General features: G+C 42.9%; 1 protein-coding gene and 1 long non-coding RNA gene across 3 annotated transcripts; one reads left to right on the forward strand and one right to left on the reverse strand.

Annotated features, from left to right (window-relative positions):
* The first annotated feature begins 1386 nt into the window (after nt 1–1386).
* Nucleotides 1387–12192, forward strand: VSX1 (visual system homeobox 1). Its single transcript, XM_083605468.1, has 5 exons — nt 1387–2697; nt 5949–6027; nt 7932–8055; nt 9531–9711; nt 11058–12192. Exons 1-5 carry the CDS (start codon nt 2250–2252, stop codon nt 11327–11329), a joined length of 1104 nt encoding a protein of 367 aa, XP_083461594.1. The 5' UTR covers nt 1387–2249; the 3' UTR covers nt 11330–12192.
* On the reverse strand, nt 2965–26146 carry LOC310758854. Of its 2 annotated transcripts, XR_014546011.1 has the most exons (4): nt 26052–26146; nt 23078–23201; nt 9115–9277; nt 2965–3243 (listed from the first exon to the last, which is right to left on the reverse strand). It is a non-coding gene; the product is annotated as an uncharacterized lncRNA (long non-coding RNA). The 2 variants fall into 2 exon arrangements; XR_014546010.1 differs by lacking the exon at nt 9115–9277.
* Between the last annotated feature and the right edge of the window lie 61 nt (nt 26147–26207).

Below are 26207 nucleotides of genomic sequence, written 5' to 3' on the forward strand. Positions count from 1 at the left end.
CTGTGTTTTTAATAAATCATCTGTTCCTCCTGTGCCATCAGCACTCCCTCACTACATGGAGAATTAAGACAGAACAGGCAATTAAAGGTATCCAAGGGTTCATTGCCAAGAAATCTGATGGTTCTTGATTTTCCAGGTCCGAATGGCTGCAGATGATTATTGGGATGCCTTCACTGTCTAATTAATGGTTATGCTAAATATGCTACAGTGTAGACCCCCACTTATGGGACGCAGGTGGCACTGTGGTCTAAACCACTGAGCCTTGGGCTTGCTGATCAGAAGGTCGGCGGTTCGAATCCCCACAACGGGGTGAGCTCCCATTGCTCGGTCCCTGCTCCTGCCAACCTAGCAGTTCAAAAGCATGTCAAAGTGCAAGTAGATAAATAGGTACCACTCTGGCGGGTAGGTAAACGGTGTTTCTGTGCGCTGCTCTGGTTCGCCAGAAGCGGCTTAGTCATGCTGGCCACATGACCCGGAAGCTGTACGCCGGCTCCCTTGGCCAATAAAGTGAGATGAGCACCACAACCCCAGAGTCGTCCGTGACTGGACCTAATGGTCATGGGTCCCTTTGCCTTTAGACCCCCACTTACAGTTATGCTGCATTAGTATCTCTGAACAGACACCCAGCTATCTTGCTAGTGGTTGTCTTTAGCATTCTTTATTACTATCTGTCGCCATATCACTATGACAGAATGAAGAGGTGGTCAAGGGGTGACAATATCCAGTGGTCCTGAGGGGAAGACCGTAGCTCTGTGGCAAAACATCTGTTTTGCATGTAGAGGGTCCCATGTCCAATCCCTGGCATCTGTAGGTGGGGTTGGGAGAGAACCCCATCTGAAACGCAGGAGAGCTGCTGCCAATCAGTGTAGGCAGTACTGAGCTAAATGGACCACCTGTCTGACTTGATATAGCTTCCTATGGGCTATGCCTTGAGAATTCACAAAAGGGCAACCAAAATGATCCAGGGGGTGGAGCTACTCTTCTATGAAGAAGGGTTGCAGCTTTTGGGACTTCTGGGTTTAGAGAAAAGGAGAGTAAGGTGACAGGATAGAAGTTTGTATAACACTGGAATTTGTAGGCACCCAATGGTGGAGGATTTTGGACAGATAACATACTTTTTAATGCAGCACATGGAACTCTCTTCCACAAGAGGCAGTGATGGCCACCAACTTGGATGGCTTCAAAAGAGGATTAGACAAATTCATGGCAGTATGTTTCTGAATGCCAGTTGCTGGAAACTGCAGGAAAGGAGGGTGCCGTAGCGGTGAGGTCCTGCTTGCAGGTTCTTGCAGGGATCTGGGTGGCCTGCAGCCTCTTCTTGTGTGCCAGCGACAGGGGGTGGGGGTGGTGGACGGTGTTGAGGGCAGGGAGATGGGGGACACACGCCGAAGCCGATGGGGCTTGCGCACCTCGTAGTGAAATCTGTTGTTGATTAGTCGTTTAGTCTTGTCTAACTCTTCGTGACCCCATGGACCAGAGCCCGCCAGGCACTCCTGTCTTCCACTGCCTCCCGCAGTTTGGTCAAACTCATGCTGGTAGCTTCGAGAACACTGTCCAGCCATCTCGTCCTCTGTCGTCCCCTTCTCCTTGTGCCCTCAATCTTTCCCAACATCAGGGTCTTTTCCAGGGATTCTTCTCTTCCTTCTCATGATGTGGCCAAAGTATTGGAGCCTCAGCTTCAGGATTTGCCCTTCAAGTGAGCACTCAGGGCTGATTTCCTTAAGAATGGATAGGTTTGATCTTCTTGCAGTCCATGGGACTCTCAAGAGTCTTCACCAGCACCATAATTCAAAAGCATCAATTCTTCGGCGCTCAGCCTTCTTTATGGTCCAGCTCTCACTTCCATACATCACTACTGGGAAAACCATGGCTTTAACTATACGGACCTTTGTTAGCAAGGCGATGTCTCTGCTTTTTAAGATGCTGTCTAGGTTTGTCATCGCTTTTCTCCCAAGAAGCAGGCGTCTTTTATTGTTACCCTGAGCAAATAATACCCAAGTCAGAAAGCGGAGAGGGAAACGAGGGAGGGGGAGCAGGGGGAAGAGTGATAGGACCGCGAGGAAATTGGTGGCAATTAATTCTCAGGGAGTGACCCCCCCCCCTCCGTCCGGCGCACACTTTCCCTGCAGCTGATTGGCGCCGGGCGGCTTGGGGCGCGCAGGATAAAAAGCCTCGGAGAGTCTCTCGGCGCTTGTGTGTAGGCGCCCGGCTGCCGAGGAGAGGCGAGCAGAGGCGGCAGCAGCAGCAGCATGACGGGCCGCGAAGAGATCGCGGAGGGCAAAGCCAAGGGGAAAGCGCTGACGCCCAGCGGAGGAGGCGGCGGCCCCGAGAAGGCGCGCTTAGGGAGCCCGTCCGGCAGCAGCCTGCGCTCCAAGGGCTTCGCCATCACCGACCTGCTGGGCTTGGAGGCGGAGCTGCAGCCGCCCGCCACCTCCTCCGTGACCGGCTCGGGCTGCGAAGGCGGCGGAGGGGCAGCGGGACTGGCAGGAGGCGGCGGCGGAGGTCCCTTGCCCATGGGCTTGGGCTTCTTGTGCGGCTTCGCCACGCAGCAGCCGGCCGGGGCGCATTGCCTCCTGCCGGCGCACCTGCCCTTTCTGCAAGCGCGCCCGGAGCACCATCACCACGCGCACCACCACCCGAGCCACCACCCGCACCAATACGGCCCCGGAGCCGAAAAGCACAAGGAGAACATCTCCGGTAAGCGAGATCCCGCTTGGGGCAGGTCCTCTCCGGAGGGAGGGGAACCCAGGAGAGCGACTGCCGTGGGGCGAGAGGCCGGGAGGGGTGGAGGAGTGCAGGCCGGGTTAGATCGAGCAGTGAGCGGCCGGAGGAAGCGCACCAAGCAGGGCAGGAGCCCGACCTTTGCGCAGCGTGGCTGCTTCGGAACAGCGCTGCTTTCCGCAGGGCGCACAGACAGCACAGAGCCGCTGAGAGGCTGGCAGGCAGGCAGGCGCCGATCAGTTCCTTTTGGACACCTCCGAAGTTCCAAGAGCACTTTGAAAGAGTTGCTGTGTGCCACCTTACGGACCGAGAGATCTTTTGGTAGGGTCAGCGGGCTGGAGTCTACTTACCAGATGCGTGAAATATCCTCAGTTGGTAGGTGCGTGCACTGCACGCCATAGATAGACAAACGAACCAACCAATCAACCAACCCGTTAGGTCTTCATACTGCATGGGTCTTGCATTAATGGGCTATCACCAATCTTTATTTTCCAGCGCAACATGCAAATTTGGTTCCCATATCTAAAGCTGATAACAATCTTAAGTTTAATATACAGGGGTACCTCGGGTTACATATGCTTCAGGTTACAGACTACGCTAACCCAGAAATAGTACCTCGGGTTAAGAACTTTGCTTCAGGATGAGAACAGAAATCGTGCAGCGGCGGCAGCAGGAGGCCCCATTAGCTAAAGTGGTGCTTCAGGTTAAGAACAGTTTCAGGTTAAGAACGGACTTCCGGAACTTAACCCGAGGTACCACTGTAGTTGCTAACAGATACCCTGTGCCTTTTAAAAGCAGCATAATATGAACCACCACAACATGAGGTTTCCTCAACTCTCACTACATCTCTGTACAGGCAAAAGTGCCACCTGTTGAATCCTGGAGAACATGTAGCTGTTAAACAGGACCTGTCTGTGTCCATGAAAAAGGTGTTTGCATCCTGTCCTTCCAATAACCCACATTACAGCTTCACAACATTATAACACCCTTTGGTGTGTTGAGAAACAGTAACTTGGAATCATAGAAAGAATCAGACCACTAGTCAATCTAGTCAAATTTTGTCAACATTGACTGGCAGCAGCTCTCCAGAATTTAAGACACGAGTCACTGCTAGCCCTTCCTGGAGATGCTGAGGATTGAACCTGAAACCTTCTATGCGCAAAGTACATGTTTTACCACTGAGCTACGGCCCTTCCCAAAGCGAGCCCATACCCAGCCAGTGAGCTTCATGACTGAGCAGGAAGTTTATCATATCTGTCACCAATACTCTAGCCCCTGTTCTAGCCAAAGGCAGAGCTACATGGATATGCTAATGCTTTACATGAAATCCTGGTGACCTGATCTGCTGGGGGAAAGATTTGGAAGGATTTGGAGCACCAGGCGGCTATTTCAGAACCATTAACTGTTGGCAGACGTTAAATAATTTCTGCAAATAAAAGTGCTGATGAGAGAACTCCAAAAAGATCTGAAACAATCCTTATATGGATGGGCCATTTGGATGACAAGCTTCTGCATGTGGGAACACACATGTACAAATATTTTCACATGTGCAAATGTTCACACAGATTCACCAAGGACCATTTCTGTGACATTCTGTTTATAAGGGATCACGTTTGGATGTGCAGATGTAAATAGGTGTGGAAATATTAGGCAAACAGCTTGTTGGGACAGGTGAGTCCATGGGAAGAATCTAACAGCCTTGCTTCTTACAGCACTATTATTGGGTGAGGAGCATGGGTCAAATATTGTGGCACGGTGTTTTCCAGTGTGTGATTTTGGTAATTATCTCTGTGGGTGAACACTAGGACTTGGAAGTTATATGCACATTTTCGCTCATGCATATTTTCACTCAGATCCTCTTCACACAACACACACCAAACCATGCTTGAGTTTCTCTTCAGTGGTTATAGTTCATTTGGCTGCAGTGTTGAACATCAGCATGGCCAATGGCAATCAAAGGTAGGCCTTTCTCACTTGATTGAAACCCTCCACCACGGCGGGGTTCTAAACAGGTAGGAAACACCATGGCACTGGGCTTCCTCAGGTTTCCCATGGGATTCAATCACTGCTGTGTAAGCGTGTGATGGCAGCCTCTGTCTTTCCAGGGAAGAGATTAAAGGAATGCCTGCTTGAGTTAGTAATCTCAGAGGCAGCACGGCTGCCAGCTGAGAGGTCAGCATAAAACTGAAGGAGGGAAAGGGCACTAAAATACTATTGAGCTGAAAATTTCAGCGGCTGTTTGAAGGTCTTGGTTCTTACAGAATTTTGCTCAGCTAGAGTTCTCTTGGGTTTTTTAAGGGTTCTGCAAAACAGTATACATTGGAATAAAAAACTGTCCTATGCACTGTGGGAGAACGGAGGCATTTCAAAGTAATTTGCTTAAACAAGCAATCGCATATAATATTTGATTCTGTATATCTTATGCATTAATAAAATATTGAAATGGAAAAATAAAGGCTGTTTGATAACTTTTATTGTGATTCAGAGAAGACTCCATCTAGGACCAACTAGGTTTACTTTGGAGCTCCCTGTTCTGTTGGTCCCTTGGTAGAAGAACTGGACTGCCTCCGATTCTATTCCTGCCTTAGCCTTCTGCCCACCTGCTCTAGTTATTCTGCTGGTGCTGAAACGCTGGTGTTTGTGGCAGCTTCCCATTTATTTTGCCAGGCAGTGGAGATGGTTGGAGTTGACCTATATTCCTAATGACTGAGGAGAGCAGTTTCAATCAGCTCTGGCCACTTGCCAGCCCTGTTTGTAGTCCTGGTTGGCAGCTACCTGCCCCCACTCCTTGGTGCTTGCCACAACAGGGACTATTGGACATAGGCTGGTTCAAAGGTGGCATATGTGGTAGGTAACAGCCAATATATGCTCCTCGGTGGCTATTTCTTGACACTGGAGATGCTGTACTAAGTAGAATATTAGTTGGCACTGCAGCTGTGAAATGCCCTCCCTGGGGAGGTCTACAGAGCTCCCCCCCCCCCCATTTTTAGATGGGCCTTAAAAGCAGAGTTGTCATTAACAAATTCTACTTCTGAAAGCTGTCTTGTTGGATTTTTACACTAATGTTGATTTTCTTCACAGTAATTTTTATTGCTCTTTTACAATTTGGAAACGGCTTTGGGGGGGGGGTCTGTTTTAAACAGTGCATATAAATAAGTTGAATAGAACAATGCTTATATAGGGAAAACTTTTGATCTATATGTTTTTCTCCCCAACCCAAATATTAGATGAAGACAGTTTGTCGGGGGACAAGAACAACCTCAAGGCATCCGATTCTCAGATCAAGAGAAAGAAACGGCGGCACAGGTATGACAGATAAATATAACTGGAGTCTTCCCAGACACAGCTTGTAGCATTAGATCCCAAAGTTAAACTTTGTAAGTACGCTACATTCTCTCTCTTTAAAATCTCACTTAAGCTGCAATCTTATATTCACCCACCTGGGAGTGAGGATCATTGAACTCAATAGGGTTTACCTCTGAGTAGACACACACAATAGGATTTCACTGTTAGCATTTCTGTATTGTATTGGACAGTACTGTATAACTTTTTAAAATGAGTTATCTGGTTTGTAGATGTTGGAGAAAGAAACTGCCACTTGATCAGACATGTGAATTTTTGCTAGAGAATTCTGGGGCTTGGGACAAGACAGAAATCATACCATTTAACCTAGAATCATAGAATCATAGAGTTGGAAGAGACCACAAGGGCCATCGAGTCCAACCCCCTGCCAGTGGCGTAGCGTGGGTTGTCAGCACCCGGGGCAAGGCAAGTAATTTGCGCCCCCTAACCCGTGGATTTGCCCTAACCCCAGATGTTGTGCCCGGTGCGGCCGGCCCCCCCTGCACCCCCCACGCTACGCCACTGCCCCCTGCCAAGCAGGAAACACCATCAGAGCACTCCTGACATATGGTTGTCAAGCCTCTGCTTAAAGACCTCCAAAGAAGGAGACTCCACCACACTCCTTGGCAGCAAATTCCACTGTCGAACAGCTCTTACTGTCAGGAAGTTCTTCCTAATATTTAGGTGGAATCTTCTTTCTTGTAGTTTGGATCCATTGCTCCGTGTCCGCTTCTCTGGAGCAGCAGAAAACAACCTTTCTCCCTCTTCTATGTGACATCCTTTTATATATTTGAACATGGCTATCATATCACCCCTTAACCTCCTCTTCTCCAGGCTAAACATGCCCAGCTCCCTTAGCCGTTCCTCATAAGGCATCATTTCCAGGCCTTTGACCATTTTGGTTGCCCTCCTCTGGATACGTTCCAGTTTGTGTCCACATTCCAGTTTTGACCTGGAAGTCCTAATGGTTAGTTGTGGTTACTCAGTGGCAAAGGAAAGACGCTTTGCACATGGTCAGAATCTTTTTTTTTTTTATATGCTCAGTGCTAAGCCTCAGCAGTGAAAACAATATATTGGGGGAAACCTGGCTCAAAGTAAGCCCTGAAGGCACAACAGAGACATAGCTCAGTAGTAAAACCCATGTTTTCCACACAGAAGGTCCCAGGTTCAATCCCCAGCATCTCCAGTTGAAAAAAGGATTAGCAAGTGATGGGAAAAGCCTGAGACCTTGAAGAGCTAATGCCAGCCAGTGCAGGCAGTACTGGGCTGGATGGACAAGTAGCCTGACTTAGTATAAAGGTGGCTCTCTGTGTTCCCAGATTAACTGAGCCATCCTAACCATGTCTACTCAGAAGCAAGGCCTATTTAATTCAAGGGGGCTTACTCCCAGGTAAGTGGGGTTGTAAACCTATGCATATCTAAGGTTGCACTGTCTTGAAAGTACAACAGTAAACTTCTAGGCAGCATGAAATCTGATTGAGCTAGGAGATTCTGAGTTAATGTTATGTTAATTTCTCATTTCTCCAAATGTTCCTGGACTATATAATTCCCATCATCCCTGACCATTAGCCATGCTGACTGAGGCTTATGGGAGGTGGAGTTCAATAATACTGGGGACCACCAAATATTGTCTGAGGCCTGCAGGATGAATGAAGTCCATCAACCATGTACTCCATCACACACACATGCAAACACACACACTTGCAGTTCCAGGCAAATAGCAAATACAGGAGTTTAACAAGTTCACTTGGTATTTCTCACTCTGGACTGTATAATTCCAATCTACACATCTGCTACTAGAGCAGAAAGTTGTTTCTAAAGGATGTGACACGGCCATCTATGAATTACTGAGTTTATTGTCCCTGTAGGACTGTGTTTACTGCCCATCAGCTGGAGGAATTGGAAAAGGCTTTCAATGAAGCCCACTACCCGGATGTGTATGCCAGAGAAATGTTAGCCATGAAAACAGAGCTCCCTGAGGATAGGATACAGGTATGTTGTTTGTTATTGTTAAGCCACCATAAAGTGTGGAAATGGAAAGTTCATTTAGGGAAGTTTTTAATGTTTGAAGTTTTATTCTGTTTAATATTATGTTGGGAGCCTCTCAGAGTGGCTGGGGAAACCCAGCCACATGGGTGGGCTATAAATAATGATAATAATAATTATTATTATTATTTACAGTCCTCAGTAAAGGCTGCCTGTATTGAGTGTCAACACATTCATTTAAAGCACTGATCAAACACAAGTCATGGGAGCTTACTAGACCCTCAGGGCAGGTAGGAATGGATATGTTCCTGGACTACAATTCCTATCATGCCTGACCATTGACCATGTTGGCTGAGGCTGAAGGAAGTTGAAGACCAACAGCATCTTTTATTTTCAGTTAAAAAAAATGTTGAGTATCTGCCTGATGGGGAATTTGGTACTCTAGCCCATCTGACTTTGACATCTTTGGATTAAGGAGTGGCTGGGTAAATAGCTGTAAGGAATTATTTTTTCCTAGCAAATTGTGCAACAGTGCAGGAGGCTAGGCTGTATAATCTTCCAGCCATCTGATTCTAATTCAGCTCTATAAAAATGTACAATGGTACCTCGGGTTACAGACGCTTCAGGTTACAGACCTCGCTAACCCAGAAATGGTACCTCAGGTTAAGAACTTTGCTTCAGGATGAGAACAGAAATCACGCAGCAGCGGCGCAGCAGCAGCGGGAGGCCCCATTAGCTAAAGTGGTGCTTCAGGTTAAGAATAGTTTCAGGTTAAGAATGGACCTCCAGAACGAATTAAATTCTTAACCCGAGGTACCATTGTATATAGATGGACAGGAATGGCCCATTGAAATAAGTAAAAAATAACTGATGTTAGTTGCAATATCTAGCCTGCACTTTCCAATATTATGACTCTCCTGCCACTGGAAATTTGCACCAACAGGGTGCTGGTACTATACAAAATGTAGAAGTGACATAATCCCAGACCAGGTAGTATTTTACAAGTAAGGCAGTGTTATGTAGTATTAAGAAAGAAAAATAATAGCAAAAGGAGTGAAGGTTAACCTTATCAGTTAATTTATGTAGTATCATCTTCACCTGCAACAAAGAGCTTTTTTCAGCGGGAACTCAGTTCTGGCACCTCTCAGGTGGGCACCATTGCCATTATAAGAGAACAAAGGAGGTGTTCATGGTGGCTTCCAGCACTTCTGTTTCTAGAAAAATAGCACTGAACACAATGAAAGGAAAAAGAATTTCTATTGCTTATTTAGTGCAGGAATAAGATTGAGAAACTGTTAATTTGGTTGTGTGTGTTTTCCATCTTATTTATGCCAACAGAGAACTCAAAAATTACTTAGAACATATGCTTTCTTGATCTGACATGTTTTATTTGATATTCTTTCCTCCCCCCTCCCCATCAGTCCTCCACACAAATATGGATACTTTTGCTAAATATATACGTCTTGATGTACATCCAAAAGGTTTGGTTTCAAAACCGAAGAGCCAAGTGGCGAAAGCGTGAGAAGTGCTGGGGCCGCAGCAGCGTGATGGCAGAATATGGTCTCTATGGTGCTATGGTGAGACACTCCATCCCACTACCTGAATCAATCATCAACTCTGCCAAAAGTGGGCTTGTGGGCTCCTGTGCCCCCTGGCTGCTCGGTAAGCAAACATATAGTGCTCTGCATTCACTGGTTGGGCTGAAACTCAGTTAATTAAGTGGGGAGGGCTTTCAAAATGAAAGACACTACTGGGGTAGACAGCAGACTTAGGCTTCACAGCCTTCATCCCAATAGTATTGCTGAGTGCATTTGTGGGCACTGCTGCAATGATGGTGAAATCTACCTTCCAACCCTCACTGATAAGGATCCTACTGTGTTGGGGTGGGTGCACACTCATGCGCTTGCTCATGCTTGCACACATACAACTTCTTATAATATACAAATCCATTCTCTATTTACACCCTATACACCTGCTCTCTACCCCAGTAATGCTTGTCATTTTGAAAGCCCTTCTCACTTCATTAACTGAGAAATAAGAAAGTGATTGTTAGCTGACTTGTCATCACTTGTATAAAACACTAGAGTGAAATTTAGATTTAATTACATAAAGCGACATTTTGTTCTGGTGTTAAGCACAGATTAACCTTTGGTTAAGAATTTATCAGAGCTGATAGAACAGCTTTCTTCCTAGTCCTTCAAACTTCCTCCTTGTACGACAGGGACATTGCATGGAGAAAACAGCTGCCTTGCTTGTGAAATCCCCTATGGAGATCCCGCCATGCTTGAATATCAGAAGCAGAGCTACTGACCTGTCTTCCATGAATCCAGTTGTATGATATCTGCATGGCTAATGATGGAACCATGTGGATGGGGAGGGCAGATGTGCTCATGTGTTTTACATGAGCAAGCTATGGCATGTGTGCTACTGCAATGGATGCAGCCGTTGATGACTATTATTTATTTTTATTTCACAAGATTTATATACTCTTTGATTGTAATGAAACTTCAAAGTGGTGTACAACAAGAATAAAATGATAAAATTATCAGTTAAAAAGTTGACAATTTAAAACATTCAAAAAATAATTAAAATCAATGATAAACTAAAAACTGCATTAAAACACATGTCAATATTTAACATGTCTGGACAGGCTTGCCTAAGCAAAAATGCTTTTAACCTGACACCCAAAAAAGTAGAGTGATGTACTCCTGATGTCGGTAGACAAGGAGTTCCGAAATATGGGTGCTGCTGCACTAAAAGGTAAATTTCTTACAAATGCAGAATGAGTATTGTGTGGCACCTGTATTAGCACTAGTTCTGCAGATTGAAGCAATTGAGCGGGCATATATGGGATAAGGTTATCTTGCAGGTCTACTGATTTCAGTGGACTGCTATGAGTTTACCCCGATGAGTTTCAGTCAAGCTAGAGTACTAGCTTTCTCAGTCACTGTTAGGTTTAATCAGTATTCTCTCTCAGTACTCTCTCTGGTCTTTGCTTTTCTTTAAAGGAATGCATAAAAAATCAATGGATGTTACAACTAAGCCCGAAAGCGAGGAAAAAGGGAACAGTGACTGGAAATCTCAACGCCCTGAAGAGGAATTAAAAATTAAGCAGGTAGAGCAGGAAAGAAGCTCCACTGACAAATTTACCTCAATGGACAATTCTGATGACATTGCAATGGATCTCTCCAGCACAGCAAAGCACGAGAAAAAGCACGACACTTTGAGACAGTGTCTCAGTGGAGGCCCCCAGCCCAAAATGAAGGACAGTGAGCACTAAGAAACAGAAAGAGGAGAGATGTGATACAATAGAAAATAAATAAATAAATGAAGAAACCTCTTCAATGCTATGGGAAAATATATTTATTAATGTTTAATTAATATTTATTAGTATTTTTCAACTAACTAATGCAACATTTTACATAAAAGTGGGACCTTTTTTAGATGGTGCCCATCCAAAATATAAAATTTATTTTTTCAACATTAAAGTTGTTTATACGTAAACAAGATAAATTGGGGTTACTGTTTTTTTCCTTTAAAATGTTTCACTAAGTCACCTTTTATTAGCAGCTCCAGAAAAAAGATCAGGGCATCCTCATTCTATAACATGGGAGAGATTAACCTGTGGCCCTCCGGATGCTGGACTACAACTCCCATCATTCCTGATGATTGGCCAAGCTGGCTGAGGCCAATGGGAGTTGCAGACCAAAAGCAACTGGTTAGCCACACCTGCTATAGTAGAAAAAGAAACGGAAGACACTCCATCTAAGCTAATCCAAGGTGTGGTATTGACAAAAATGCTTTGGGTGTTGTTTTCAGAAGTGATAAACCTTAGGGAAACTTTATTTTAGATTACATGCTACTATAGGACAGGAATGGTTATTTTCTATATTTCGGGTGACATTACAAAGACTAGGGAGGGGAGGGGCACAACAAACCAGCCTTGAAAAGCAATGCCTAGCAATTTAAGGGCTTAACATGTATTGAAGACATGATGTTGGAATGTGTATGGAGAACCATGGTTTCTTTTCCTTACAAGTGAAACTGTCAGCAAAAAGTGTTTGTGCACATCTTGAGTCCTACAGGGGGTAGACTATCTGTTGACCTTTCATTCTTTAGTAAACAAGGTATACTTATACCAAACTCTGAAGGCCACCAGAATCTGTTCTGACAGCATCCCCTTTAATTTCACCAGAATTCACTCCACCACCACATGCTGAATTGAATCCTCTTGCCCAGATAGAGAGTTCTGTGGAACACATGCGCTGTTTTCTTTTGTGTCAGAGAATGCTGTGTACAGCTCTAGAAAATGAGAATCTCAGTCTATAACAAACACTGTGCTGAACAAATTCTCTTTGCACACAAAGACCATTTCCTGACCCTGAAGAAAACAGTTAGATCTTCCCTGCACAAAGCTGTGTATCAACCCTCTTTGTTTAGAAGATGCTACATCAGGGTACCTGTGTTAACAATATGCAGTAGGTCCAACTGATGCAGGGAAACGGTACCTGGGAACTGATGCAGGGAAATGGTACCTGGGAACACTGTGGACTATCTCCTTGTTCTTGACTCAATGATTTCACCTTGAGCTGCAGCAAATTCTACTTGATAAGGAATCTGTCCCTTTTACCATGATTTGAGCATAATAAATGTAATTACACTGTGCATTTGTACAAATTTGTATTTGGGAAAACCTATGCAATAACTCTACATTTTTGAATGTTATTTGACATGCTATGCATAGAATTCACACTTGTATTAAAATATTAAGCCATAGAACCCAGAAATAAAAAATCCTATTTTGTAAAATGCCATAGGAAAAATATTTTGTAATTATGTCTGTAAAAGTGTTAATGTTTAATCTTATCTCCTTTGTCTTTTTATATTTGTCTGAAAGCACTTTAGATACCTCCATTTTCTGAATGTTCCCCTACTTGTTTTGTTTGCCACTTATTTATTATTATGCATTCACAAATAAAGTTGTGTGTTTGTTTGTGGCTTTTGAAGATATATATATATATATTAGCGGCTTGATTTTGAGAATACAGCTTCTAAGCAAGTCCTATTTTGGTTACAAAAACCTTTGTTGATGAAAGAGTGAGATTTAGGTGGCCTACATTTTTCAGCAAACGGCCCGCCTGCTGCAAAGACTACATTGCTGATTTGACATCAGCCTACTGTACTCAAAGCTATGTATGAACATAGAGCAAATGTGTGAGCTTGTGGGGTAGCTCGTTTCAAAATCTGCAGTCACTCTGTGTGTGCAATGTGCAGAATAAATCTTCACAGGGCACTAAGACTGCTATCAGACAATACAATGCTTCATTACTTCCTATAAGCTATCTGTCATAGAATCATAGAATTGTAGAGCTGGAAGGGTGCCAAGGGTCATCTAGTCCAACCCTTCGCAATGCAGGAATCTCAGCTAAAGCATCCACGACAGATTGCCATCCAACCTCTGCTTAAAAGCCTCCAAGGGAGTCTGTTCCACTGTCAAACAGCTCTTACTAACAAAGTTTTTCCTGATGTTTACTTGGAATCTATTTTTCTTTAACTTGGTTCAAGTCCGACCTTCCAGAGCAGGAGAAAACTTGTTCCCTCTTCCATGTGACAGCCCCTGAGATACCTGAAGATGGCTGTATCTCCTCTCAGTCTATTTTCCAGGCTAAACAAACCCAGCTCCTTCAACTGTTCGTCATAAGACTTGGTCTACAGACCCTTGATCATCTTGGTTGACCTTCTCTGCACATGTTCCAGCTTGTTAACATCCTTCTTAAACTGTGGTGTCCAGAATTCAAGGTGTGGTTTGACCAAGGCAGAACAGAGTGGTGCTATGACTTGCCTTGATCTGGACACTACTGTTGATGCAGCCTAGAATAACATTAGCTGTTTTTGTTCCTGCATCACACAGTTGACTCAGGTTAAGCTTGTGGTCCACCAAGACCTCTAGATCCTTTTCACATGTACTGCTAGTAAGCCAGATGTCCCCCATCCTATATCGGTGCACCTGGTTCTTCCTGCCTAGGTGCAGAACCTTACATTTGTCCTTATTGAAATTCATTTTGTTAGCTTGCGCCCAGTTCTCCAATCTGTTAAGGTCATTTTGAATTCTAATTCTGTCTTCTGCTGCATTAGGTACCTCTTCCTGTTTGGTGTCATATGCAAATTTGATGAGCATCCCCTTAATTCCTTCATCCGAGTCATTTATAAAGATGTTGGACAACAAAGGCCCAGTACCGAACCCTGCAGCACCCCGCTTGTCGTCACTTTTTCTCAGGATGATAAGGAACCATACATACTGGGTTCAATAGAACGTCCAAAGTATCTGAATATAGCTAGCTAGATACGGTAGATATAATCCCTCAATATAGGAGCATTTAGAATGGTTCAGTTTCTGCCTACATTAAGATTATTAGAAAATTTCTCCTACTTTTTCCTCTAAAGAAACCAAGCAGATATTGAGAAAGGGAGAAATAATTTGGTTTTCACAGGAATTTAAATAAATAAAATTCATGCACATGACGGATCTTTAGGTGACATGCCATAGCCCCAGACACTGTCTGAATGTCCTTTAGAAACAGCTTCTTAGACAACATGAAGAGCTGAACAGGCAGTGTGGGGGTGCCACTGTCACCTAGAGGTATCAAGCAAAATGTGATGACACACTGGGCACATTGGGCTTAGCATTGCCTTGCCCTCTGATGTTTACCTGATAGCAATATCCTGCTGGTAATAACAATTCCCCCACCCAGCAGCACTGGTTCTAGCTTCTCATATTAAGGCATTGATACATATCCCCATCTCAGTGTCAGATCAGGGTTTTGATTTCCTGCTTTTGGGCACCTGAGAGTCCTGGATTTCAGTGCTTGACAACAAGGGAGACAAAGATGCCACAGCAGGGCTGAAAGCAGTTTTTACTATGTCTCAGGACAGTAAAGAGAAGTAGTTACAGGAGCCTCAGTTACTAGGTAACCCGTGAGCTTAGGACTTCCCAGAGACACAGTGGACCACTGGTACTACAGACTAGAAAGGTGCTTTTCACAAGCTTCAATCATTGACCAAGAAGTTATCCATGAGGGTGGTGGTGGTATAAAGAGACAGGGCTCAATTTCATACATTGATTTTCTTAACTAGATAATTTTTTTGATGTAGCTTTTTAGTCTTCCTAAAAAAAATTTCGTACCTACGGGACCGCCTCTCCTGGTATGCCCCACAGAGAAACCTACGGTCTGCAATTAAAAACATCCTGAAGGTCCCAGGCCTCAGAGAGGTTAGGCTGGCCTCAACTAGAGCCAGGGCCTTCTCGGCTGTGGCTCCAATCTGGTGGAACGCTCTGTCACAAGAGACTAGGGCCCTGCGGGACCTGACATCTTTCTGCAGGGCCTGCAAGACAGAGTTGTTCCACCAGGCCTTTGGTCAGGGCGCAGCCTGACTCCCTCCTCTGGCAACCTGCACAGAATTTTGCTTAATGGTTGCCATCAACTTGATTTTAATTAATTTTTATAATGAAATATTTTTAGAATGTTGGATTATTTGATTGTTTGATTATTTGATTGTTGTTAGCCGCCCTGAGCCCGGCTTCGGCTGGGGAGGGCGGGATATAAATAAAATTTATTATTATTATTATAATTTTTAAAGATGTAAATTACAGGTGGCTTTGGGGACAGTGGCTGTGGGTTGTAATCCAGAAAGTAAAATAGTATTTTAAAAATGGCTAAACTTCATACTATTTGATAAACTCGTAGTACATTTTCATCTTCTGTGTAAGACAGAATTGGCCCCAAATCACATTCTAACAGACATATTGAAATGTTTCCAATTTTTTCTGCCAGACAAATTTTATCTGAAAATGATGTAAAGGTTTTATTAAAATCTAGGTAATTCCAGTCTGGAAAGATTCCTAATAGAGATCAACATGTGAACAAACACGTAATGATATTCCCACCTGGAGCAGGACTGGTAGGTTGTCTCCACAGCAAGAAAATGTAGAGAGAACTCTAACAAAAACATGAGCTATGAAAATTTTAGGAAAATATTGTTCAGATCATAGTAATGCAAACACTATGATCAACAGATGCTCCGGATTGTTATCCTAATGCATGTTTTGAAACACTCTCAAAATAACTAGGTTTGGCTGGAATAAACAGGAAAGGATGAAAAGAGATTGGCGAGTAAGTAATTATTTGTGAGTGACTCAAACGCTGAGTTCCTAAAAGTGAATTTGCAGTGAACATGATAAATAATGATGGGTAAAGGCTTATTTAATCAGAAATTAGGCTTTACAAGAGCCGAGGTTTGGCACATTTAAAGCCTAATCCTGATTCGGCAGCATTTGCAAACAAATTTATCTGGGCCGTGCAGTGCTGGCACTAGCATTTTGTTGCATTTATGACCACACCCCTTACATGACACAGATGGCACATCTCTTTGCTTGTCACACTGGAAAACAGAAGCCAGATATCATTGGAAATAATAAAAGCAGAGAAAACATACATATTAAAAGCAGGAATTTCTAAGCTTCAGTTTTTCAACCCTCTCCCTTTTAGGCACCGTAAAATCACCTCTGCTATGACCCACCCCATTATTCAGGTTATGCTGTTATACCTAGAACCTGTATTTCTATTGCTTTGACATCTCTCTGAACAAGCCCTTCACACACACCTTTCTACTCTACAGATGTCCCAACACAATCCTAACTATCTATGTCTGAATAGAGAGGAAATATTTTGTGGATTCTTCTAATACAAAACACATTGATGAATAACACAAAAAGGGCTCGCGATATGTAGCCTTGGTTTTTGCTGTCTAAACCAAAACGATTAACCAGTTCTTGACAGGGAAAACCTCAAATAAGGTTATGTAAGTATTAGAGGGTGGCACTGCATCTCAGTTAAAGGGGGACAAATTTTGATTGTGTTGCAATAGAAATATAATAAAATAAAATGGTATTTACAAGCCAACCTCTTTCATATAAACATTACCCTAATGATTATCACTACTACCAATTATTGTGATGATGCTGAACCATTAGTTGGTTCGTTGAAGTGATCTGAACGGGGCTAGTAAGCAGCAAGAATAAACAGTACAAATGCTTTTCTAGAAACCACCATCTCTCTCCATCTGGAATGTTTAAAATAGAAACATGCATAATGCTGTAAGTAATTCCACATTCTTTTTAATTTATCTGGGTTACAACAACATTTTCTTTCATATTTACATCTTTTCACTTTGCCATATGGACAGTTAGATCCTAGGATTTAAGAGTATTTGCTGAATTAATGATGAGAGGTGTGGGGGTAGGGAGGACATAAAAAATGAAATGTGAAAAAAATGAGATTATTTAGATTTTAATTTGTGGAGGGGGTTACGAGATTGACTGGATTATATGTTTCTTTGGCTTTCATAAGAAGACTTTCCCCCATTCTTTTGAATAATGAATGACTCATGTTCACATAAAAGGGAAGGCTGTGTGCATTTGTTGCAGAAACATCTGTATTCTGCCATTACTGAATGACTTAGGAATATTAATTTTTAACTGGCATTTTATCTAGGTTTATCCCATCTTGCTGCTTGATAGTTTCAGATTGAAAGATTAAGCAAATGTGTTGTTTAAAGAGATTGCCCCCCAGAGGGTAATACAGGTTATTGCACATGAGAGAGAACATGGTGTTCATTACTGTCCAGTGAGTCATAGAGAAGAAACAAGCTGTGTTCCCCGCCTGCCCCCAAAATCACAGATTAACTGTGGGATTATGATCCACGTCCCTTTTTCCGTAGTTCTGGTTTGCATTGCTGATAGCAAGTTTGCCTTGAGCCTCCTGCTCTGTCCATTTTCTCTCCCCCACCCCATGCATGTAGTTACACTGGAGGCCTTAGTGTGTATATATTCAATTAGTAATGCCTATTTCACTTCTCCATGAGCACAGCAGTCCAAACTATGGTTAACTACATTTTGTGTGGCTGCTGACAATCTGGCAGTGCAAACAATGCTGCATCCAAATCTTGCTCAGTGGCGACTGGGAGGGGCCACAACTGGCAGAAAGCGCTGAAGCCAAGCAGAGGTCAGAAATACAGGTAGGCCGCAGCAGCTAGGTTACTTGTGGGGGCAAAGTACCATCTGCATATAAAACCTTTATTGCGGTATTTACACTGGCTGTCTATCTCCTATTGGGCCAAGTTCAAGTGACTTGACAGATCACTTTATCTACTGTATGTTTTGGAAAATACTTTGTCCATTCATCCACCTGTTTTCTATAGGTTCTTGAGAACCTATGTTATGTCATTACCAAACTGAGCACAATGATTCCCAAGGTGGGAGTAGCAATTTTCATTGACATTTGGATGCCAATGCCATCTTGAATCAAGATGGCAGATGGTAACATGACTTTGTCCATTTTTTGGCATAGGTTTGGCCACCTCTTGAGATATCATCGCCAAACTCAGAATGAGGGTTTCTGAAGTGTGGGCAACCATCTTTGTTGGTTTTTTAACACCATGTGCCATTTTGAATCAACATGGCAGACAAAAACATGACTTTGGTTTGACTTCACCTGATTTTAGGCACGACAGGTCCAAACTCACAAACTGCACAGTCACTCAGAGCAGGACCATTGTGCTATCTCTTCCATACATCTGTGAACACCTGCTGAGGCCCTGGCACAATGGATGTGCCAGGCCACATGACACATCACAACCACACATGCCAATCTTTGCTTATGATCGAACAGGCATTCTGGACACTTAAGATATAGCTATGCTGGGATACGTGTCCATGGCCTTCTCCCCTGCAACATTTATGATATGATTTGCAAATAATACTTTGGTAAAGCTAACAAGAAAGAAAAGGGCTAAGATCCCACTGATTGGCTAGTAAAGGAGTAGCGTTTCTACTAAAACATTCCTGCTAAACATGTGATTGATTGTTCATTAAAAGGGATCTGCATGCACAGGCCTGGTTGCTCTGTGTGCTGTATTGGATTTATTGCATCATCATCATCATCATCATCATTAAATTTATATCTTAAACAGCTGTTTATTTTGAATATACTTCTTTACTTCTCTCCTTGTTAATTTTACTTATCCTTCAATGTACCTCAGAATTTGTATACACCTATCAACATCTCTGCTTTGTGCATCAATAAACCATATATTTCACAAGATACAAAAAAATTGTCCTGTAGCACCTTAGAGACCAACTAAATTTGTTCTTGGTATAAGCTTTCATGTGCATGCACACTTCTTCAGATACATATATTTCATATTCTTGTTACACTGCAGTAGCAAAGTTCAGGAACAGTCCCGCTTCAAAACTTGTGATTCATGCAATAAACAGAAGAGGGCACTCTTCAATTATTTTTCACTTGTAGATCAACAAAACTGTTGAAGAAGGAAAGTCCAGTACACCAATGAATTATTGGCCATTTTCATTAAACCCTCTGGATCACTAAGCAGCAATTATAGCTATTCCTTAATTATCAAGAGATCTTGAATATACACTCTTCTTCTGTTTATTTAGTACAAGCAAGTAGATTACAGTGGTACTTCGGTTTAAGAACAGTCCGGTTTAAGAACAATTTGGTTTACAAACTCCTCAAAACCGGAAATAGTGTCTTGGTTTGAGAACTTTACCTTGGTCTAAGAATGGAATCCAAATGGTGGAAGAGCACCAGCAGTGGGAGGCCTCATTAGGGAAAGTGTGTTTCGGTTTAAGAATGGTTTCAGTTTAAGAATGGACTTCTGGAACGGATTAAGTTCGTAAACCGAGGTTTAACGGATTAAGATCGTAAACTGTATAAGGATTCTGGCATTTCCATGTAATTTGGCACTCGTCACAGTATTCCATGTGTCAGAAGCAGTTTAGTTATGCTGGCCACATGACCCAAAAAAGCTATCTGTGGACAAATATTCAGTTCTCTCGGCCTGAAAACGGAGATGAGCGCTGCAACCCATAGTCAAATTCGACTGGAGTCCATGGCTCCTTTACCTTTTTACCTTATAGCCAAAAAATCCTGGGAATTATACTTTGGTGAGGGTATTGAGAACTGTGATAGAAATCTCTAGCCAGCTCATAAACTATCATTCCTAGTGGTCTCAGGATAGAGGAGATGACTGTTCAACCTAGCTTAAGCCTGTAGCTTTACATATGCCCTTTGGGAACGTATGCTACTAGAAACTGAAAGCCAAAATTTGCCTGGTTCATTTCTTTAAACATATAAAACTCAGCCACCCAATACTGCCAACAGCACCTAGATATATCTGTCCCTGTGTTTGTTTTCCACCACCAACACCATCTCTCTTTCTACTTAGGTTTTTAACTTCATACCTCCTCCATCAATTTTGCCCTAATATCACTCATCCTCAACACCTCAAGATGGTTTTCTTTCCTGTTTTCTCAGGTTTCTTCCCACTCAGCTTCACACCTGCCCATTGCTATCATTTTTTCTCCCCTTTCTATGGTACAAAGACATTCTGGACACCCTGTCCTCTAGGTTTCTAGTATAACACGTTATCTTTCTTCACACACAGTGACAGGTATTTTCACCAAGAAAACCTGAGAAAACCACGGAGGCCATGTACATAGCCAGTATACAGTATCAAGCCATAGTTATAAGAACAGAAAATAATATCACAATAGGAGCTGACTTTTACAGCAGAGATTGCCATGGCCAAAGTGATCAACGAAATGGAGTAACTCCCCTATGAAGAAAAGTTGCAGCCCTTGGGAATATTTAGTTTAGAGAAAAGTCAAACAAAAGATTACATGATAGAAGTTTATAAATTTTTATATGGCATGATGAGTGGATAGAGAAAAGGATTTCTCTCTCTCATAGCACTACAACTCATAGATATCCAATGAAGCTGAATACAGTGGTACCTTGGGTTTAGTACTTAATTCGTTCCAGAGGTCCGTTCTTAACCTGAAGCACCACTTTAGCTAATGGGGCCTCCCACTGCTGCCGTGCCGCTGCCGTGCGATTTCTGTTCTCATCCTGAAGCAAAGTTCTTAACCCGAGGTACTATTTCTGGGTTAACGGAGTCTGTAACCTGAAGCGTATGTAACCCAAGGTCACAAGATAACAAACTAAGGCCCAGTAGTAGGCACATAACATTCCACATGCCAAGAGGAAGATGTTGAGTCCACTTCAACACTCCTCCCCTTGTATCTTACTTGTGAGGTTTGCAGTCAGTATCACAAATGCATGTTTTGCTAGACAAGCACAGGGCTTGTGGACAGAGAGTTTTTTAACTTTTTAGAGAGGACATCTAGAGTTCCTCCAGGTGGGAACTCTGTAACAAAGGAGACAATCCTTTCTACTTCCTTCTGCCTGTGAGGAGACTTTCTCTTTCCACCATGACTCAAAGATGACCAGATGTGCATGACTAAAGTTCCTGCATTAAGCCATGTTAGCTAAGGCTACCAACTTTTATTTTACTGTAACTTATAAGTATTTTTGCTCACTACTTTGCTGTATTTGCTGCCTGCATTGAAATGTAAGTAAACCCTTTTTCATTTATCTTCCTAAAAAAATGTAGTTCATTATTTGGAATGGAGGTGAAGAGGGGGAGGTCAACAGACCACAAATAATTGGGATTAAAATGTGTAATTGGCTAATTCCTAAGCTTTCATGAGCTGCAAAACTTACAAATGTTTTACTCTGCTAAAAAGACTTCACAACCAGTTTTTATTTTTTTATTTCTCCCACACACATTGGGAGAGGAGGTTTAGATCTAAATCTACAGATTTAATCCTCAGTCCATTTCCCACATTACTGAGTGGGAACACCACCCAACCAAACTTCCCCTCTACCAGACTCTCACCCCAGGTTGCCTCCCACAGTGCCTGCCTACAATTTCATAGCCTGACTGACAATAGGAGATGCCCCATGGCTCCCGAAATCAGCAGGTAAAAAAGGTAAAGGTAAAGGACCCCTGGATGGTTAAGTCCAGTCAAATGTGACTATGGGGTGCGGCACTCATCTCACTTCAGGCAGAGGGAGTCGGCGTTTGTCCACAGACATCTTTCTGGGTCATGTGGCCAGCATGACTAAACCGCTTCTGGTGCAACAGAACACTGTGACGGAAGCCAGAGCACATGGAAACACTGTTTACCTTCCTGCTGCAGCAATACCTATTTATCTACTAGTGTGCTTTTGAACTGCTAGGCTGGCAGAAGCTGGGATAGAGCAATAGGAGTTGACCACCGTGAAGTGGATTCGAACTAAATCAGCAATCCCTTTGGTGTCAACTCTGCCACTCACAGCAGAGCCTGTTTTTATAGCAAGGCAGGCTCCAGACCACAGCCACACCTCAACTGTATTCGCTCAGCCAACAATCAACCAATACCTTGTACTGCAATCAGCACAAACACTCACTTATATATCAGTGCAGGCAAATATATCAGTGGACAAACTGATGCAAGCAACAAAACATACACACTATCTTGCTGCCTGGGAGAGTACACCAGGCAGGGGTGGTGCCAAACAGCCTTCCCTGATTAGTCTTCTGTTGGTCTGCTCCATTCAAGCAAACACATGAATTAGATATATCTGTTTCTGTGGAAAACACAATCCTCTTAAACAGAGAACTGTAAAGGTAGCATTCCCCAGTTCACAAAAGGATACCAATTATCACCGTTAGTAGAAATAATTACAGTACTCTTTCAGCAGCCAGCATACATTTTCCTGCAAACAGATTTTTTTGAATGAATAATGAAGGCTCAACAGATGGGAAATCGTTTCCAAATGAAGCATAAGTTGTTGTTGTTGTTTAGTCGTTTAGTCGTGTCCGACTCTTCGTGACCCCATGGACCAGAGCACGCCAGGCACTTCTGTCCTCCACTGCCTCCCGCAGTTTGATCAAACTCATGCTGGTAGCTTCAAGAACACCATCCAACCATCCTTTTGTGAACTGGGGAATGCTACCTTTACAGTTCTCTGTTTAAGAGGATTGTGTTTTCCACAGAAACAGAAGCATAAGTATCTCAGTGATTAGCATGGGAATAGCAATTCAATGAGAGCTGAGTTCCTACCAGAACTGTAGAGGGAAAGTAGCGTTTAATCCTCCTCCTCCTTCATACCACCCCAAATATATTGGCAATATTACATTTTCAAACTCAGTCTTAAACACTGTTGATACAGAACTGAAACTGTGATCTGGAAAAATGAAGAAACAGAAAAGGCATTGAATATACAGTCATACCTCATGGTATGTTTGCTTCATGTTACGTCCCGCGGCAATCTGTTGTTTTTTTTTAATATAAATTTTTATTAATTTTCCAACACATATTAAAAAACAATACAATACATAAACAAACAAACATATAAACACGTATAATTTCTTGACCTCTTTTTCTTAAACCTTGTTTCAACGACTTCCCCATACCTCCCTTTTCTGCATCCCTGTTTTAAGTTTTCCCAGCAACCCCTAATTTCATTACTTGTAATACAATTTCTGATCTTTTTCCTCTTATCCAATTACTTATCACTGCAATTCTGTTTTACATTACCCATGACATTTTAGCACTCATTAATTTTGCAACAGTTCTTGAGATAAACTTTAAATTTCTTCCAATCTTCTTCCACCGTCTCTTTCCCTTGGTCACGGATTCTGCCAGTCATCTCAGCCAGTCCCATATAGTCTATCACCTTTGTCTGCCATTCTTCCAGCGTGGGTAGCTCTTGTGTCTTCCAATACTTTGCTAAAAGAACTCTTGCTGCTGTTGTCGCATACATAAAAAACGTCCTATCTTTCCTTGACACCAATTGGCCTACCATGCCCAGGAGAAAGGCCTCTGGTTTCTTCACGAAAGTGCATTTAAGCACCTTTTTCATTTCATTATAAATCATTTCCCAGAAGACCTTGATCCTTGGGCACGTCCACCAGAGGTGGTAGAAAGTACCTTCCGTTTCCTTACATTTCCAGCATTTATTATTGGGCGTATGATAAATTCTTGCAAGCTTGACTGGGGTCATGTACCACCTATAAATCATTTTCATAATGTTCTCTCTTAGGGCATTACATGCCGTAAACTTTATACCGGTAGTCCATAACTGTTCCCAGTCAGCAAACATAATGTCATGACCAATGTCTTGTGCCCATTTAATCATAGCTGATTTAACCGTCTCATCCTGTGTATTCCATTTCAACAGCAAGTTATACATTCTTGACAAATTCTTAGTACTGGGTTCCAAAAGCTCTGTTTCTAATTTTGACCTCTCCACCTGGAAGCCAATTTTCCTGTCCTGTTTGAAGACTTCATTTATCTGGTAGTAATGAAGCCAGTCTCTTACTTTAGACTTCAATTTCTCATAACTCTGCAATTTCACTTTTCCCTCCTCATGCTCTATAATTTCCCAGTATTTTGGCCATTTGGATTCCATATTAAGTTTTTTCACTTCCTTAGCTTCCATTGGTGACAACCACCTAGGGGTTTTATTTTCCAGCAAATCTTTATACCGAATCCAAACATTATATAATGCTTTCCTAACAATATGGTTTTTGAAACCTTGATGGATTTTAACCTTGTCATACCATATATATGCATGCCAGCCAAATCTGTTATTGAACCCTTCCAAATCCAAAATGTCTGTGTTTTCAAGAAGCAGCCAGTTTTTCAGCCAGCAAAAAGCCGCTGATTCATAATACAATTTTAAGTCCGGCAGGGCAAACCCCCCTCTTTCTTTTGCATCAGTTAGTGTCCCGCGGCAATCTGGAAGTACCGGAAAGGGTTACTTCTGGGTTTCGTGCTAGTGCATGTGCAGAAGCGCCAAATCGTGTGTTCGCACCTGCAGATACGGCGCTTCAGGCTGCACTCTTTTCATGTTGCGTACGGGCCTCCGGAACGGATCCCGTTCGCAACCAGAGGTACCACTATATTCCCCTAGAGCAGAAGCAGGGAACCTATGGCCTTCCAGATGTTGTTGAACTCCAGCTCCCATCACTTCTAGTCAGCATAGGCAATGGTCAGGGATCATGGGAGCTGTAGTAAAATAACGTTGGGTGGGCTACATGTTCCCTTTCCCATCCCTGCTCTTGGCTTTTTCTGTTGTTCGCCGGAAGCGGCTTAGTCATGCTGGCCACATGACCCGGAAGCTGTATGCCGACTCCCTCAGCCAACAAAGCGAGATGAGTGCCGCAACCCGAGTCATCCGCGACTGGACCTAATGGTTAGGGGTCCCTTTACCTTTTTAACCAGGAATTCCTTAATGAACAGTGGATTGGACTAAGTCTGATTTTAAATAAAAACTACAGTGGTACCTCGGGTTAAGAACTTAATTCGTTCTGGAGGTCTGTTCTTAACCTGAAACTGTTCTTAACCTGAAGCACCACTTTGGCTAATGGGGCCTCCCGCTGCTGCCACGCCGCCGGAGCATGATTTCTGTTCTCATCCTGAAGCAAAGTTTTTAACCCGAGGTATTATTTCTGGGTTAGCGGAGTCTGTAACCTGAAGCGTACGTAACCTGAAGCGTATGTAACCCGAGGTACCACTGTAATTCAATATGCGAAAAATGCAAGTAGATGTAATTTAAGTCTGAACAGACATGGAATCCTATCTGCTTAATAAAAATAAGCATACATCACTAACATAATAATTATTTCTAATATAATCTGGATGAGAAATGGGTACATAGCTCGGTGGCAGTATATGCATTACTAGAGAGGCATGACAATATATTTTGTCCACCTATCACTTGGTTTTTCTGTGACACATCTCTTGGGTGCTTTGGCTGAGATGAAGACACCTCAACAGCTATACACGCTGGCACACTTTCTCCACAAGATTTCCAGATGAGGCAAATAGTTCAAAAGGCCCATAGTTAGCGTATGTTGGGGGTCGGAGGGCAAGCATTATACTTCACACATGAGGAAAAAACACTTTCCATATTTTATCTTTTGCCCCCGGGTTACTTACACCTAGCTTTGTGTCAATTTCTCTTTGGAAAAAAAAGCACCTTGCCAAACCTTAAGGTACCGCACAAGTCGAAATTTATTTACACACCCACCTTCCCAACGTTTGCAATTAGCGTTTCCGAATAGAAATTCGGGTCTTAATCCTAAAAGAGGTTATCCGCAAGAGTCGTTTTGCTTTTCGGCTGTGGGAGAAGCTGCAGCTCAAAACGTGCGGTTTAGAGAGAATATGCTTTTCCTCCTCAACAAAC

Source organism: Podarcis filfolensis, assembly GCF_964270895.1.
Source record: "Podarcis filfolensis genome assembly, chromosome: 3".
Taxonomy (NCBI): Eukaryota; Metazoa; Chordata; class Lepidosauria; order Squamata; family Lacertidae; genus Podarcis; species Podarcis filfolensis.